Source organism: Tachysurus vachellii, chromosome 9, assembly GCF_030014155.1.
Source record: "Tachysurus vachellii isolate PV-2020 chromosome 9, HZAU_Pvac_v1, whole genome shotgun sequence".
Lineage (NCBI taxonomy): Eukaryota > Metazoa > Chordata > Actinopteri > Siluriformes > Bagridae > Tachysurus > Tachysurus vachellii.
The window spans coordinates 21,186,183-21,202,814 of record NC_083468.1 but is presented as its reverse complement, the minus strand read 5'-3'; the positions used below and the strand labels follow the sequence as shown (position 1 = coordinate 21,202,814).

Here is a 16,632-nt window from a genome sequence, read left to right as displayed (position 1 = left end):
TATTCATCTAGCAACTATTATTCCTTAATGTCTCACACTCTTACTGAGTGTATATGTGTGTGTGTGTATACAGTATGTGTGTGTGTACCTGGACTTTAATATCATTTTCTAGTTCAGCATCCAGAAAGTCCAGAGTGACAGGCTCCTGAAATTTAGGATTCTAACAAAACATGACAATCAGATTAATAAATGGAAACAATAAGCTACTACAGAACAGAACATAAACTCAAAAATACTGCTGATCGGAAACAAATAATATTGCTGAAAAGTACATTTACAAACCAAACCTTTCACAGACCTTCAAACAGGTCTGTTTTATCTCAGAATCCAGAAGATGTGCTAATAAGTTATTTTCTTATTACAGTATATTCTAAGTTATATTCTGTTGCTGTTGCATTAAAAAAGGGAAATCTGTATTCAGCTTTTTGCGGATATGCTCCATAAAAACTAATAGAGGCCCGGGCACTACCGCTAAGTTTAATACCCCAAAGGGTTTAATGTTATCTTAGGTGTTCACAGAATAATGAAATAAGCTAAAGGACTCATTATAAAATAGCTGCATTCATGAAATATACATTATGCATTTTCAGTAATAAATGTGTTTTCAGAGGACCAAACAATAAATCTTATAGTCACTACTGGATTATAAATCTCTAATTTTCAGACTTCAATGTTTGGTCTTTGGGATACATAAAGTGCATAATGTGTATTTAGTTACTTGTGGAGCCTCATAATGAAGTGAGAGCTACAAACTAGTGAAGATAAAAGTGTTAGATTCTTACTTCAGGCAGACAATAGATCAAGCATGCAAATGGATATAGATAAGGATGTTGAAGATAAAAATAAAAGTACAAAAAAAAAAAACCATGCAAATTATCAAAGAAAGAAAGAAAGAAAGCATTTTGATTGATATTCCATTTCACACAATTTCACCAAATCAATTTTCTTAAATTTCCACTTGTCATACGATCACACATTGCCAGAGTGATTTACTATTTCAGCACATTAATAACAATGTTGAATTTCAAACAATAACTCAGAGTCACTATGATAAAGAGAGCTTGTGAATGATTTTCATTTCCATACCTACAGTATTATTTCCAGAAAATGTTTTATTTAGAAGTCATCTCATGTCCTGAACAGCATTATGATGCATATCACTGTCTCTATTCCAGCATCAAGTCTCTCTACCTTTATCTAGTGAACTGTTGTTATTATTTAATTTCAAATAACTTTAATTGATTTTATTGATTTAGACCTGGAAAAGGAAAAAAAATGTAAAAAAATAATAATTAAGAAATTATGTATTAAAAGAAGGGCAAAAAGAAAAGGTTTGAGGGGGGGAAAGGCAGCTTAAAGGGGAATAGAGAATCAAAGAGAGTGAGTGAGCAGGCAGGGCTGGATATGAAAGCAGAGCGAGTAATGAGAGACAGGCACAGCAAAGGGACAATATCAAAGTCTTGAGGTCACCATGTTCGCTACAACTGCCCACCCCAACCCGCCCCCCAAAAACCCCCCTCCTCAATGTTCGGAGCTAAATATGTTAAACGTGACTGACACGTCAACTACACGTGTCGATCTTCCTCAGCCACCCGTACGTGTCTTTACGATACGATGTTAGCGTGTGACTTTGTCTTATTATGCATGCATTTGATCATATGCACATTGATTATGGATTTTATGTATAATCTTATATGTATACAATACAGGTATCTTTTACATAGTGCTTTAAAATGGCATCATGTACAAAAAAAAATTCAGGTACAGTAGGCAAAAAATGAGCTCATTAGGTTTCAATAGAAAAAGGCTCAGAAGCTCTTATCCATAGCGTGTATAAGTATTAGATCTTCTTATCAGTCCCAAAAAAAAAAAAAAAAAAAATCAAATGTTTAACATCCCTGAATCAACCACACGCAATACAGTTAATAAATCCAGTAATGTACATTGATAGAGCTTTGTGTAAACATTCTTTCATTGTGGCTAAAATTTAGTTAGAATATTATCCATGCTGAAATGCCCAGAAATAATAGTCCGAAATAACTCAGAAAAAGGAACGATTTGTTTAAAGTAGAATTAAACCAGACTCCCTTAACTTCCTCCATGTCCTACCCAAATCCCTCTAATACAAGGGAATGTCACTCTTCAACACATCACTAGAATGTTATTGTGATGACATTTTATTAGGATGGGCATAGCCCAGATGTAGATAATATATACCATGTATTCATAAATTATTCAGGGCTTTAAAGACTCTTTGTTGTTTAAAATCTATATCTGTATCCATGCGAGTTACCATTGCAGAGATAAAACAGACTCAAATCTGTAAACCAGACTCGTAAGACTTAACATGAGCACTGAACGGGTGAAACATGAAATGGATATACAGTAATTATTGTTCAGCATGAAGATGAAGATGAAAATAAGGCTGCAATGAGATCATTAGGAATATAAACTGCAAAACACCACAACACCAATAACAGGAAATACCAAAATGTTTCATCTTCTTCCTAATGAACAATGACTGGACAGCCCCATTCAAATAACTACAAAGAAGCAAGTTCTCATTTAAAAAAGAGAACAAATTTGAATATTTATAAGCATTAAGGAAATAAACAGTGATTTGCGGTGTGATCTGTTGCTTTTGACAGCAGGGTTTTAATGATAAGAATGAAAGCTTGACCTTAAAGTGCTGACACTTTACTGAAGTCTTCATATATAACGTTAAATGTTTAAGAAAAATGTTAAAGTCTTACGGAAGTCCTAAGAAGCCTTCCCTTATTATATTTTTTCTTTGTTTTCTTGTGATCACAACTTAGTTTTTTCGTTATCTCGACATAACAAAAGTTATATTGGTGCGAACGCGACTTAATTTTCCAGTGATCTCGGCATAAAAAACATGTCTTTATCGTCAAAGACAGAATAGTGACCCTACTGCGCTTAATCCTGCCGATCCTTACTGACCAGAACAGAATAAATAAATACATTTATGTAAAAAACTTCCATATGCATCCTTTTGAATACTGTATCAGAAACAGAATTTTTGTATAAACCCATGATTTGCCTTGCATCCAGGACTATTGGACTTCTGACCAATCAGCATGAAGACTCCTTTGTGCTTTACTGTTTTAAAATGACTGTGACTGACATTGTTGTTTTTCTTCCAAACAATGTCTAAATTATATAAATACAGATGTATATTAGAACATCATCTGAAAAGCATACTCTTGGGGTAAAAACACAAAGGTAATTGCACCTGACTAACAAACACATGATGTGACTGTAGCTCAAAGCTCTGGCTAAAGAAGCTTAGACTCAGACATAAGCAGGGTTTGTGCCCTTTAAAGGGAAAGATAACGCTAAAAAGCTTCAGAAGGTATGTAGTGGTAAGCTAGTGATGCTACTTATGCAGACACAGTTCAGTCTACAATAGAAGTGATACAGAATTCCAGGCAGCTTTATAATTATTGGCACCCTTTGTGAAAAGGAAGTAAACTGATTGTATAAACTAAAAATTATACATTGATTCAAAAATCTATTTAAAATATTAAACAAAGTACTTATATTTTCTCTAAGCATTGTTTTTTCTTTTGTTTAAAGATATAATAATAATAATAATAATAATAATAATAATAATAATAATAATAATAATAATAATAATAAATATTTTGTAGTAAATCTGTAATGACAGAATAATGTGGAAAATTATTGGCACCCCTTACAAAAAATTTACAGACATGCAAACTGGTTTTGTTCATGAAATTCTATTTTTGCTACCTAAGGTGCAAATATTTAAAATAAAAATTGTCATTCCCCTTGAAAGTGACCGATAATTGTTAAAATGCACAATGGACAACATTTTATTTGAGCTCATTGACTATTTTAGATGCCAATAGAGATTCAATAAGAATCTTGCCACAAAATTCAGCGCCTGAATCTTTTATTTGAATCACAACAAAAATGTTGTTTTAATCAAAGACCAAAAACCAAACCTATTGACCGTTCATGGAAGTGAAGAAAGCCAAATACACAACTTTAAACTATGACACTGAATCACTTCAGTCTATTATGCTGCTAGCCCAGGAGCTCTTGTTAAGATTCATGGATTCATGGATTTGGCCAAGTATCAGGTTGTTTAAACTCAAAATCTAGGTGCATTTGATAGCATAGACGCTCAAAACAATCAGACACATCCACATCAGCGGACATGGTTGCGTGACAAAGAGTAAAATTCACGAGGCCATTTTTTCCCCATATAAAACCCTGTAGTGTGAATGGTTAAAAAAATTTCTGCACAGAGTTATAGATTCCTCTTTTCTTTGACCTTTCCGTCTCAGATCAATACAGCTTGTATGCTCTTGTCTGCTTCACCAATTCGTAGAGGTGCCCATATTTTAAAGAAAATGTTAAAAACAAATGCATTACTTCTGTTTATTTATTGTTACTCACGAAGTGTGCCAATAAAATTGGAATGAGCTATTTTGCTACGGTCTACTGTTGTCTCACCTCGTGGAAAGTTACAGCGTATTTGTTATTTAATCTGATGTGACGATTATGTATCCTCCTCTAATGCAAGACATAAACACACACAATGTTACAAACACATTACCTTTGCACAATGTTTTGTATAACGTGCAGAATGGACACTGCACAACCTGTCTTGTAGTGTCTTTTGTCTTGCCCTGTTTGCACTACGTTGCACACGTCACACTTTATGTCTCTAGGACTAACTTACTTGCAGTCCTTAGCTCTATGTAGCTTTGTGTTGTTTTATGTAGCACCATGGTCCTGGAGAAGCACTGTTCCATGTCACTATGTACTGTGCCAGCTATACTGTATATGGTTAAAATGACAATAAAAGCTTCTTGTCTTGACTCTTGACTTGACTTGACACACACACACATGGTCAATTCTTTCAAAATAAAAAAAGCATAGCAGATAGAATGAATCTGTATATCATTTAAACACTAAACGTGCTTTGGGAACATCTAACAGCATGGAAACTATAATTCCCATTTTACTATGTACACCCTAAAAGAGTAGACAGCTTTGAAGAGATGCCCATGTGCAGTGAAGCTAAATGGCACCAAGAGAGTGTAAGCCATTTCCATTTCATCAGTATAAAAATCAAATCTGTCCTATAAAACAGCTATTCTCTAAACTTTCCTCAGAGTGCTGACTTTCTTGAAATTTCAGACAAATTCGTCCCCTGTGTTCTTCACTCCCGGACACTCGTGCAGCACGCTGAACTATTTCCAGTCAATGTACTGTAGCACCCTCTGGTTGGTTCAGGTGTTTGTGCTTGAATACCCGCCCTGCTCAAGGTCAAGTACTGTATAGCGTCCGTGCTTCAGAGATTCAATCCATGCCTATGTGTCTTACTCAATCAGTGTGCAAACCCCATGGCCATATCGGGTCACGGAAAATCATTTGAGATCAAGTCTTCAGAACTGATCAGCGATGGCTCCTGGGAAAAAAATGTAAACACTTTTGAACTCCTGGCCTGCAGTACACATGAGATTCTGCTGGGAAAAATTCACCTCTGTTGGACATGGTGAAAAGCCTGGGCAGTTTAAAAGCCAACATTTTATAAAAAAATAAATAAAAAAAAAGCAATATAAAAATAATCACAGATAAGGAGATGTGCATTGGTGTTAAAGATTATTTTCAAAAGGTATACGGTGCAGATGAATGCTGATAAGAGACAGAGAAGGGGGCTTTCAGCGTCTTGGCTATTTTTCTTTCATCTAAATGCTGGAGGGTAAAAAAATTCTAAAGGACATGAAAGTCTGTCATAACACTCAATTATATTAACTGAGTCTATGCAACTCGGTTCAGTTTATTTGATTTGACTTGGTTTGGGTAAAAGTTAATCCTCTCCATATATTTGACCTGGAGCATTGTTATTCTACTATGAATTTAACAGCAAACATCACACTTGCCTGTGCATGCTAAATTATATCAGCACCCCTGCACCATCTGCCATGATTTCCCTGGTACACGTGGCTTAGAGAACTGAGGAATCTTGGATGTTTAAAATACTCTCCCAGGCATAACTCACAGTCTTACTTGTTTAAAGCACAGCGAGTTTAAGCTATTTGCAGATTCCTCACCGTGTGTCAGCTTGTCTTCCTTGCATTGTCCTGTTTGATAACTGGGCAACAGTTAGCAGTGATGAAGTGATAAATACCCCTTTTTCTACACGGACACTGAGAATAAAAGGCGGCCCCCGTGTATCCTAGACATCATTCTTTCTTGTATTCATCACATATGCTTCGTTTCAATGTTCCATAACACCCTGCATGTGCAGCGTAATATTCCACAGTTATGCACCAATATGAACATGGCTGGGATCAATTGAGAAAAAAATATATGCAAGTTCACTGCCAGTTTATAGTGTATTACTTCAGGCAAATTGCAAAGGTTATGCACAAAAAAACATCCATCACACAAAACATGTGCTCAGAAGCACTCATGGAGGTCTACCCAAGCTCTGATTATATATTCATGTACCAGAAAAAAATGGTAATACATTCCAAAATCATGGCTGGGGTCTGAGATCAATGAGGCAATAAGAACGCTTGTCACTGGTGCTGAAAACTTTTTTAAATGATGAGGCAATGTAAAGAAATCAAATCTACACAAAAAGGAAAATTAAATAATGAAAAGCAATAGAAACATGTCTGGCTTTTGTGCCCAGTCGAGGCAAGATTTATATGATGACATTTAAGCTTATTCATAAAGCTTGTTTTACACACTAAAATATAACAGGAAAAAGGAAGACAGTATGAAAAGAGATACAGCTTTAAAAGATATATATATATATATATATATATATATATATATATATATATATATATATGACAGAATGAAACAAACAGCCCAATCAAAAATATGGTTTTGGCACAATTGATGTAGCAGTGAGTAGAATGCAATAACGTGTACCTTAGGCTGGAGGTTTGGATGGAGCAGCACATAGCCGTTGGGATCTATCGCAAAATAATATCCGTTAGGACCGATCTGAGGCAGAAAGAAACAAGACGGAAAGAGATATAGTAAGGAGCACTTCCACTCAGGTGATAACCATTATAATGAAAGACAACCATCGTGACCTAAATCACAGGAGTCAGAGAAATTGTTTTAAGGTATTGTTTAATCCCACTGAGCATCAGCGTTGTCCAAGATCTCAAGTCAACATGGGTCTAATCTGTCAATCATGTGCAAGCTATGTGTGCTAATCATCAGTGTCTGTTCATCTGGAAATGCTCCTCAGAGCTTAATGGAAAATCACAGCCATTTACAAATCAAGTCTTAAGTACAAGCAGATGCTTATGTAATGCATAATGTAAGCATAAAAAGCGTATGTCTTCTCCAGGGTGTGTCTGCTGAGAAAAAGCAGAAGGAGGAAGGTCAGATAAGAGCAGATCATAGAACAATAGGCTATTATTATGTAGTTATTTAGTAACATTTATTATAAAGGACATCTATCTATCTATCTATCTATCTATCTATCTATCTATCTATCTATCTATCTATCTATCTATCTATCTCAATACTAAATGTATCACCTCACACAGCTTCCTGTAAAAGGACCTCACTACGCAAGCTCGTTCTTTTTCCCACTCTTGTCAAAGGAGTTAAGCAAGTCGATTCAAAGACGCTGCTCATGGCACTCTGATCCTTTGATTTATTTATTTTTTTGCTAATTTTGTTATTATTATAAAAATCTGCACCAGCACATAGTGCATACTCCCCTATCCAGATGACTGGCTGGTGTTCGAAAAACATGTGACGAGCCAGACAGAGCTGCTGATCTAACACGTGGAAGCTTTAAGACTGAAAGTTTACTGCCAGAACAGTCACTTAATGCCTGCAAAGACTGTGTAGTTTCTAGGCATTAGGCTTGGCTTGTGTGCCATTTGAGCCCTTTACGGTAGATAAAGCTGTCTAGGAAATTCCGATTGTCTCCATACAGGTATTTTGAGAGCAGCAACCCTAGAGGTATAATAAGGAATGCTGCATCTTAATCTCTTTCAGTGTTGCTTAAATTCTTAAACTTCACAAAAGCATGTTTAATTTTTAGTGATAAAGCATGTTTTAGCACCATGTGGTGCTGGATCAATGCTGCTTTTCTCCTTCAACGTATGCCTATTAGTGCTCTCAATAAAAAAGGGTAATCTTAATGACAGAAATCTCTCTGCATGCCTATAGTGACATGTAAAAAAAAATGTAATTGAAACAAGACCTATGTTCAATGTTATCGATATGAAAGCTGCCTTCATATTCTCTTTGAAAATACATGTAGTGAGGACCAGCAACACAATGGTGGTAAGTTACATTAAGTACCAGAAGAGCACAAAATGTCAAGTTATGCTGAACTGGAGGTTGGCAGATGCAAATTAGCACATTTCCTTCCGTTTAGATCTGGCTGCTTCCAGGGCCAATACAATCAGCTGCACTGTCTCACAGCACAGCTATAGCCAGCGGTTGGCAAAGCCACAAGAAACTGGATCAGATCATTTGAAACATGTACTAGAGGGTGGAATTCAATCTGTTTATGAAGAGACAACTCACTGTCCAGTATGGTTCAGGAGACCGGGCAGAAATAGACACCACCAGCCAAAATCTACAATTGTACCCAGGCCATTGCACTTCTGTCATGTTACGGATAACACCAGCAAATTTAATATGAAAACAGTGTTGCTGATGGCCTAAATTCATGATTCCACATGATTCTTGACATTGCTCACGGGCGTTCTGTGTCCACTACCCATCAGACCTACAGTCCCAGACTTTGAAATTATGGGTGTGGACCTTGATATGTGGGAATACTCCATGAGTTCGGAGGGAACAGGCCATGAATACTCCAAGGAATACTCCATTCCAAAGGAAACCGCCCTGTCTGTCCTCACAGAAGCATGCTTCCATGTGTTACATTCATACGCTGGGTGTGGGTGGGTGTTTGGGTGATTGCCCTTCGGGAGAAGAAAATATCCCCATAATGATGCTAACACTTTAGCATCTGGGAATTGTGATATGGTTTGCCTGATTCATGTGTGAATCAAAAAGCATGCGAATAAGTACAAGACGCTTGATCTTTGGATACATAGGGATTCATAACCATCAACAAGGATTCTATCTTATCTGAGAGGATAAAACAAAACACTTGCAGGTTTCTAGGTATACAGCACCTATGTCGAACCCAAATTGACAGCCAAATAACCCGCAAGCATTCAAATGTAACTTTGATATTTGATAATGAGGGGTTTGGTTTAGATATAAAGATGCTGAACAACGTATCTACAGTATGTGTATGGATTCTGTATGCTCACTGTAAAGCGCGGTGTCAGTCTCTTAATATCGTCCAGAGATACATCCACACCCATCACTCCTAGAATGAGCTGGTTCCCGTGCTAGATAAGAGTAAAGGAGATCATTTTCATTCAGGGTTGCTCATGCAAATAACAAATGAGTTAAGGGAGAGGGTGTTAAAGATCCTAAGACCTTATTAACACAATCAGCTAGATGTCACTAAAGCTTTAGTGATAGATGTTTAACATTCAGAGTAATATCCTGATGGGAAAATGGAGCACAGCTCATGCATAAGAAGCGTAATGCCTTGTATTGTTATAGCACTCATGAACACATTTAACACAATGCTACTGAGAAACAGAACACTAAGCTCCCACACTGAGGAGTTTACAGACTTACAGTTTACTTTGACCTATAATTGTTAGTTAGAACATAATATTTACTTTCCACTACCGGGAATAACTTAATCCGCCGCAGCCAATTTCCTGAAAGGCTACTGTCCTGATGGTTACTATGCCTTGAGATAAAGGCTTCTGCGTCACTGTTAACGGTTTTTTGTTAACAAACGTATAAAAATATCACACATTTCCAGAGAAAGTGCTATTAATAGCTGTTTGCGTCAAGCGTAGTGTTCTGGTCTATGTTCACAGATTAAAATATCTCTAGAATTTGCACTGCTTAGAGCTTCTAGGTCAGTTTGGAGATCAGTGAGTTCAGTGAGACCTGGATGCGCGAGCTGTTTTCTCTGGATTTAGTCTTGTTGAAGACAGGTAAAGTGCCTGTGATGACCAGACCCAGCTCCTGAAAATGTCAAAAAACAACAAGTGCTGTAACATTTCTATCAGACCTTATCACTCAATATGTTGTCATTCTGATATGAAACACACACGTTTATAAAACAAATAAAAAAACTAATGTTAGGGTTAGGGTTAGCCTACACAGAAATATAAATCATAATATAATAATGTGCAAAATACCAAGGCGTCCAGGTAAACGTTGGTCCATTGCACCTGTTTAGCATCAGCCAGCACCATAGGTCTGCCCAGGACATCAAGATACTCCTGTACAACAGGGAGCATCAACAATGTGCATCATTAGGTGGTTAATTTAAAAATCAAAAAGTTGCTGATAAGATCAAATAGCATGAGGTAGAATCCTTGTTTTTGTACAAAACCTGTGTGTTTATGCGGATTGCTCCAATAGAAGGGATTTCATAGAAGTAACCTGAAACCAATCAGAGATGCGTTAATCTTTTTCTCTGTACATGATTTGATTTGCATCAAGCAATGCGTAGCATGTTTCCACCACTAGAGGGAGACAGCAGGAAAGGCGTGTTTTAGTAAATGTGGGCACAACTTACTGATGTATATTATTACTATAATATTATTATTGTAATATTATTACTACAATACAGTATATTACTTTTGGAGTTTGAAAGAGAAAATAGAAAATGTTCTATTTTTTAAAGAAAAAAAGGTTTTATCATGTTTAGAAGTGTGCAGTCAGAAAGTAAATATGAAAAAAAAGCAAATTAATGAATCAAATACAAACAAAATGAACAAACAAACAAATAAATTAAAACATACATACATATATGGATACATGCATACGTACATACATATATACATACACACACATGAATTTGCAGCAGCTTATTTACTGTATATACAATGCATATGTAATTTTTAGTATGTTGTGTTATTATATGTTATTACATCTGTTTTTATTTATTTATTCACAGCTGCTAACAGTCTAAACCTTTAGGTTTTTCGATTAATTTAAGTGAAATTGTAAACTTTATTTTTTATTAGATATTTTTTATTAGAACAATAACAATCACTCGGATTAGTTATATAAGGTGTGCTAAGTATAAAAAGATGCATTTTCAGTGCAAGTCAAGGGCAAAATTAAAAAGTGTAGCAAAAATCAGAAAATTAAACAGAATGCTGCGGACGACAGGTTCGAAGTGTGAAAGAGGAAAAAATTTAATAGAACTAAATACTCGATTTGAAATAAACTGTTCATGACAAAATCATAATGCTCCGATTTTACCTTTATTGGCACAAGCCATCCACTGTATAGGTCCTGTGTCGTAGTTGTGTTGGCCAACAGAGAATGTGAAGACACGGACCTGAGGAAAGAAAGAAAGAAAGAAAGAAAGAAAGAAAGAAAGAAAGAAAGAAAGAAAGAAAGAACACACACATGCATACCACATTATATCACATATTATTATTATTATTATTATTATTGATTTAATATTAACAGAGACCTCCTTATCACTGTTGTATCGTTCAAAGATCTCCTGAGCTCTCTCCTCTCCTCCATCAGTAAACAGCATGATGATTTTGTTGCAGTTAGCTCTTGTTGCATTCTGCTAAAATACATTCCCATCACCTGCAGTTACAAACCAACGCCAGCAGAGAGCAGTACACAATAATAACACGATAATAGCATTGAACGACAGGTTCCTCATTGAGTTAAGAGTAGTTCCAGGGAGGACATGCAATGATGATGATGATGATGTCTCTAGGAAAACATTTGTTTCATCATTGAATTAATGTCTTGCTGAATGTGTACTGAGTGTTAAAAGAGAAAAAAAAACATGATGAAAGATAATAGTGACAAGCATAATAGAAAGATCAAATAAACTCTCACATCTGAGAGCTGTTTGAAGGCAAATTCAAAGCCCTTTGTGTAGTTGGTTATCCCCTTAGCTGTAATGTTCTGCACTGCATCTTTCAGGATTTTCTTATTGCGAACGTTGGCCTGGACCAGATGGTTGAAACATGCTATGTTGTCCACTTTTGTGTTAAACTGGTAAAAGAGATGTACACACACACACACACACACACACACACACAGAGAATACTGTTTTAATGTCACTTACAAAATATATTTAGCTTTCCCATCAAAACCCAAAGCGAGTTTAAAGCCAGTTTGTTTCATTCATTCAAACTGATATAGTGAATAATGAGCTATATTTAGTTTGACAGATTGGATTAACTTAAAGGTTTCATCTCTTTGTCTCTGAAATGGATTTCTGTGATGTGTGTGGTGTCACTTAAAGTTGTTGACCTTTGTAATCCTATTACTGAGAGACAGAGAGTTGGGAAAAGGAGAAAGAGTGGAAAAAAAGGCTGCGGTACTCAGTAAATTGTACAAACACAATTGTAAGAAACATAATTATACAAACACAATTGTAGGAAAATATGGGAATAAAAGAACAAGATCAAAGGTCAATAGGGTCAAACAGGGTCAGTGCGGTTATAAGTGAATATGTGCATGACGTTAGAAGAATTTGCATCAAACATCATCTATGGCTTAATGACACAGAATAACCTCCCTTTCTGTTTATATTAGCATTTAAAATAAAGGCTTTTCAGTGGGTTCCCTCCAAGGAGTAATTAATTGTTTAGCTACAGCGATGAGTCATGGGGAAATTAGTGCCTCTAGCCCTGAGTATCTCAGTGATGTTCAGTGTGTCACCATCACCATACAGACCCTAAATGACTCAGTACTCCCAAAAGACAAATTCTTCTAAATAGAGCTGAAGATGACGCAGAAGCATACGCACATACACACAAACACATTCATTCACAACACCCCTGCAGTTCAGAAACCATATGAGATCTTGCGAGAACTTCCGCTGTATGTTACAACACAGGCTTATTTTTTATTTATTTATTTTTCTAGAAGCGATAACCTCTATTTGCAGCCAAACATTGCTCTTGAAAACAAACTGATATATCTAATAAATCTATTGTTTCAGAAGACAATTCATTATTGATGCTTCAGTATTCACAAACAGCTCAACTAAAGCTCTGTTGCACTAACATGTTGTGTTGACAGCTTCAGTAATTCGGAATATTTGACTTGATGCCTGACAATTACTTGAATCAAAAGAAGATTTCACAGAGCCCATATCCTGCTCATTCATTAACTGGAATTATTATTTTATCACTTATTTTTCTGGTTCTCTTTGTTCCACTTTCACTGTAAATGCCATATTTACAGTACATGAACATGCTCAGCAGTTATAAAAAAAAATACAAGGACAACAGGGCATCCCATGTGCTAGCAAGAAGCTTAGACAATACTGCACTACAGAAACAGCCGTACATCTAGCCTACAGCTACAATAAAATAAAAGCAAAGAATAAAAGCCTTATTTTGTCACATATATATTACAGCACAGCCATGATATAGAGCCCCTGGAGCAGAGAGGGTTAAGGGCCTTGCTTTGCAGTGCTGAGGCTTGAACCTTGATCCTCAACCTACTGTAGAGCCTTAACCGCTTTAGACACCACTGCCCAATAGATGTGTGTTTAAAAAAAAAACTCAACAACAATAGTTGTGTAGTCTCTGAGAGAAAACAACAAAAGACAAAGAAACTGGTTGGATATACAGGCCAAAATAATGTTAATAAACAGCTGGACGTTTGTTGTTTTTTTCTTTTTTGGACATTCTTTAGTTTCACCAAATTTTAGATAGATTAACGACTAGCTCACAATGCAGTTACTAGCACAACGAGTTACAGCTGTACATTAGGCTCCACCTCATTCGAATTGATTGACATGATATGTGATATGCAGCAATATTATTTATGCATTTCAGCATAATACTGAGAAATATTGAGGATCACAGCTTGCTCCATCAAAGTTAAAATCATAGGCTAAACATCCTACACAAAGACATTAGTGCGTTGAATAAAATCAGCAAACAATCTAAGTTGGTGGAGGCTATTTTCAGAGAACGCAAGGAACCAGTTAAAAGTGAATCTAAGATATCGCACAAAATGTAAAACCCTGCACAACCATTAGGTAAATCAGGCCCATTTTGCTTGCCAGACTAAGAGAAAAACGTGCTATCTACTTTCAGGTCTCATGTACTGACTTTCCTGTCTCTTTGGCTTAAAGCTTCTGTGCACAATTCATTTAAACAAAAAAATAATAACAAGGAAATAAAAGGTTTCCTGCACATTTAGTATGTGGATCCCTAATAATGTACTGATAATAATAATAATAATAATAATAATAATAATAATAATAATAATAATAATAATAATTAATAACCCTTTGATAACATGAATAACAACATGTATGCACATTTCAGCTTTTGAACTCATCGACACATTACACAATGACAGGAAATAAACATTGGGGTAAGATGCAAAGCTGATATTGTTACGTCTAATGATGTGAAACAGGAAAAGACCAAAGGACTAATCTCTGAAGAACACTATGTGAAGAGGGAAAAGGGGAATTAGAGGAGGCCAGACTGCTTACTTTTTAAGGAGATAAAGTGTATCTTGGGAAAGCTACTGATTTTAATCAGAAGACAATCTGTGCCATACTGAGATCGCAAAATAGTTTGCAATTATATTCTATAAATTTGGATTCATGCCTGTGTTAACTCTCTGCAATCTATCAAGCATAATCACACACACACACACACACGACATTATGTTGCCTTCTTGAGCATCAGTAAACTTTTGCACTTTTTTGTAATAGTTGTCATAGATCTCACCATCATATAGTTAGAAGATGGTGGAAAAAAAATGTGCAGGACCTGAAGGACTGTTCTGAACAACTGTGGGCAAGTTTAATGCTCAAGACAAGAACTATCCCAAAACATAAAAATAGATCATCCATGTACTGTACTGTAACAACACACAGTATTAAAGGTGGGGTCTCCGTTGTTTGAGAAATGCTTCATAAAACTGCGTTGGGCCACCAAACAGAACAAATACAAAACTAACGTGTACCCAATGAGCATAAAGGGGCGTGTCTTGTCAATATGCAGCGGAGAGAGTGTTCAGTGCGCATGTGTGACATTAGCAGAAACCGATTGAAACATTGACATGAAGGATAAAAACAAAGAAAGAAAGCGAAAAAAGGCTTACGATAAGGCAAGAAGTAGGACACGTGTTAATATAGGATCAGCTTTCCAGCGCTGGAGAGAACTGAAGGAGCAGGAAGGCCTGCGATGGGACGGCGATGTTGCTTTTTCGATTCTCGATAGGTGAGTAACGTTGGTTTTGCTTTGTTTCACAGAACTAATATATGCTGTCCTTTGCATGATTATGCTTGTGTGTCATTTTTGCTTGTTTGTTTATCTGCAGTCGTATTGTTCTTAACTTCAGCTATGATAAAGACACATTTCTTTCCATTAGTTGCCTGGGTTACGTATGTATGTGTGGGCGGAGCTATAAATACAGGGGTGGGACCCATTTGGGTTAGGGGTGTGTTTTGTTTTGGTGATTTCAAATGTCAACACTGGCTTTCAAACAACGGAGACCCCACCTTTAAGAATCCATCGTATGTAAACTTTTGATCTGGTTCATTTGTGTAAATTCAGTTACTGTTCTGTGTTGTTTGCTAATAAGTAAACATCTGTTATGCGAAATAGATTATTAAACAAAACATAGTTTATTAGATCAGAATTATTTCTTTCAAATTATTAAACATTTAACATTCTACAGATTCAGCAACACATCCACATAAGTGTTTATATAAGATTTGATCCTCCAAAAACACAAGCTCACATGATACTGTCTGTGTCACAGAAGCATACAAGCAAATAAAATATTCTCTGCTAAAATAGTTGACAAGGTGCTGCATTTGTGCACAGACACACACTTGACAGAGCTGACAGTCAGCCAAATTCAGGACAGATGTGCGTTTCTGTGCCCATGCCAAGCTATAAAGCAGCAGACACTGACGTCCAAGATTGTTGTTCTAACTAGATAACAGCTGTGCTTCTGATTGGTCAAATTACTCTACAGACATTTCACATGCTTGTTGTTATTTGCGGAAATTTTCAAGCTTGGTAAAGTGACATGGTCAATACTATAGTCTATCATTTTTAATTTAGCTCCTACTTTGCATATCAGACCTGTTATCTGTGTATCGTAAATATGTATGGAGTCAACTGTGTTTCTCTTCAATAGGTAATTCATCATGTGTGCCTCAGATCGATTGTGGTAGTGTGTGATGGATGGATAAATTAGGGAGGCCTTAAGGCCAAGTGAGGCTTCCGGACTAACATGGTGTCATCAGGTTGCTACTTCACTGACCGCTAATGCCATGAGTGATGAAATCTTCTGCAACAGCACCTAAATCCTGTGCCATATTTCACAGTTTGAGCCCTGAACCTCACATTTGAACCAAACACCCTACACCAGAGCCTTATATCTATCACCTTAGCCCTGCAGCCTGCACCAGAGCTCTATGATCTTCACTATAGCCACAGCACACCAAGACTGCTATAGACCTTTATTAATTATCCCCGACTGAAGGAAAGGGAAAAAACAAGCATCCATTTA

At 36.3% G+C, this 16,632-nt stretch overlaps 1 protein-coding gene across 3 annotated transcripts in view; it reads right to left on the bottom strand.

Moving 5' to 3' along the window:
• LOC132851376 (voltage-dependent calcium channel subunit alpha-2/delta-1) overlaps positions 1-16,632 on the bottom strand; it is a 95,358-nt gene that overhangs the window by 25,842 nt on the left and 52,884 nt on the right. For 2 of the 3 annotated variants that reach the window (XM_060878215.1, XM_060878213.1), the window contains exons 11-19: positions 11,965-12,123; positions 11,579-11,683; positions 11,362-11,440; positions 10,484-10,533; positions 10,287-10,370; positions 10,033-10,110; positions 9,330-9,410; positions 6,943-7,017; positions 89-160 (exon numbers count right to left, since the gene is read on the bottom strand). In XM_060878215.1, the coding sequence (XP_060734198.1) occupies positions 89-160; positions 6,943-7,017; positions 9,330-9,410; positions 10,033-10,110; positions 10,287-10,370; positions 10,484-10,533; positions 11,362-11,440; positions 11,579-11,683; positions 11,965-12,123 (783 nt within the window). The remainder of the gene's footprint in view (positions 1-88; positions 161-6,942; positions 7,018-9,329; positions 9,411-10,032; positions 10,111-10,286; positions 10,371-10,483; positions 10,534-11,361; positions 11,441-11,578; positions 11,684-11,964; positions 12,124-16,632) is intronic. The other variant, XM_060878214.1, reaches the window with a different exon arrangement.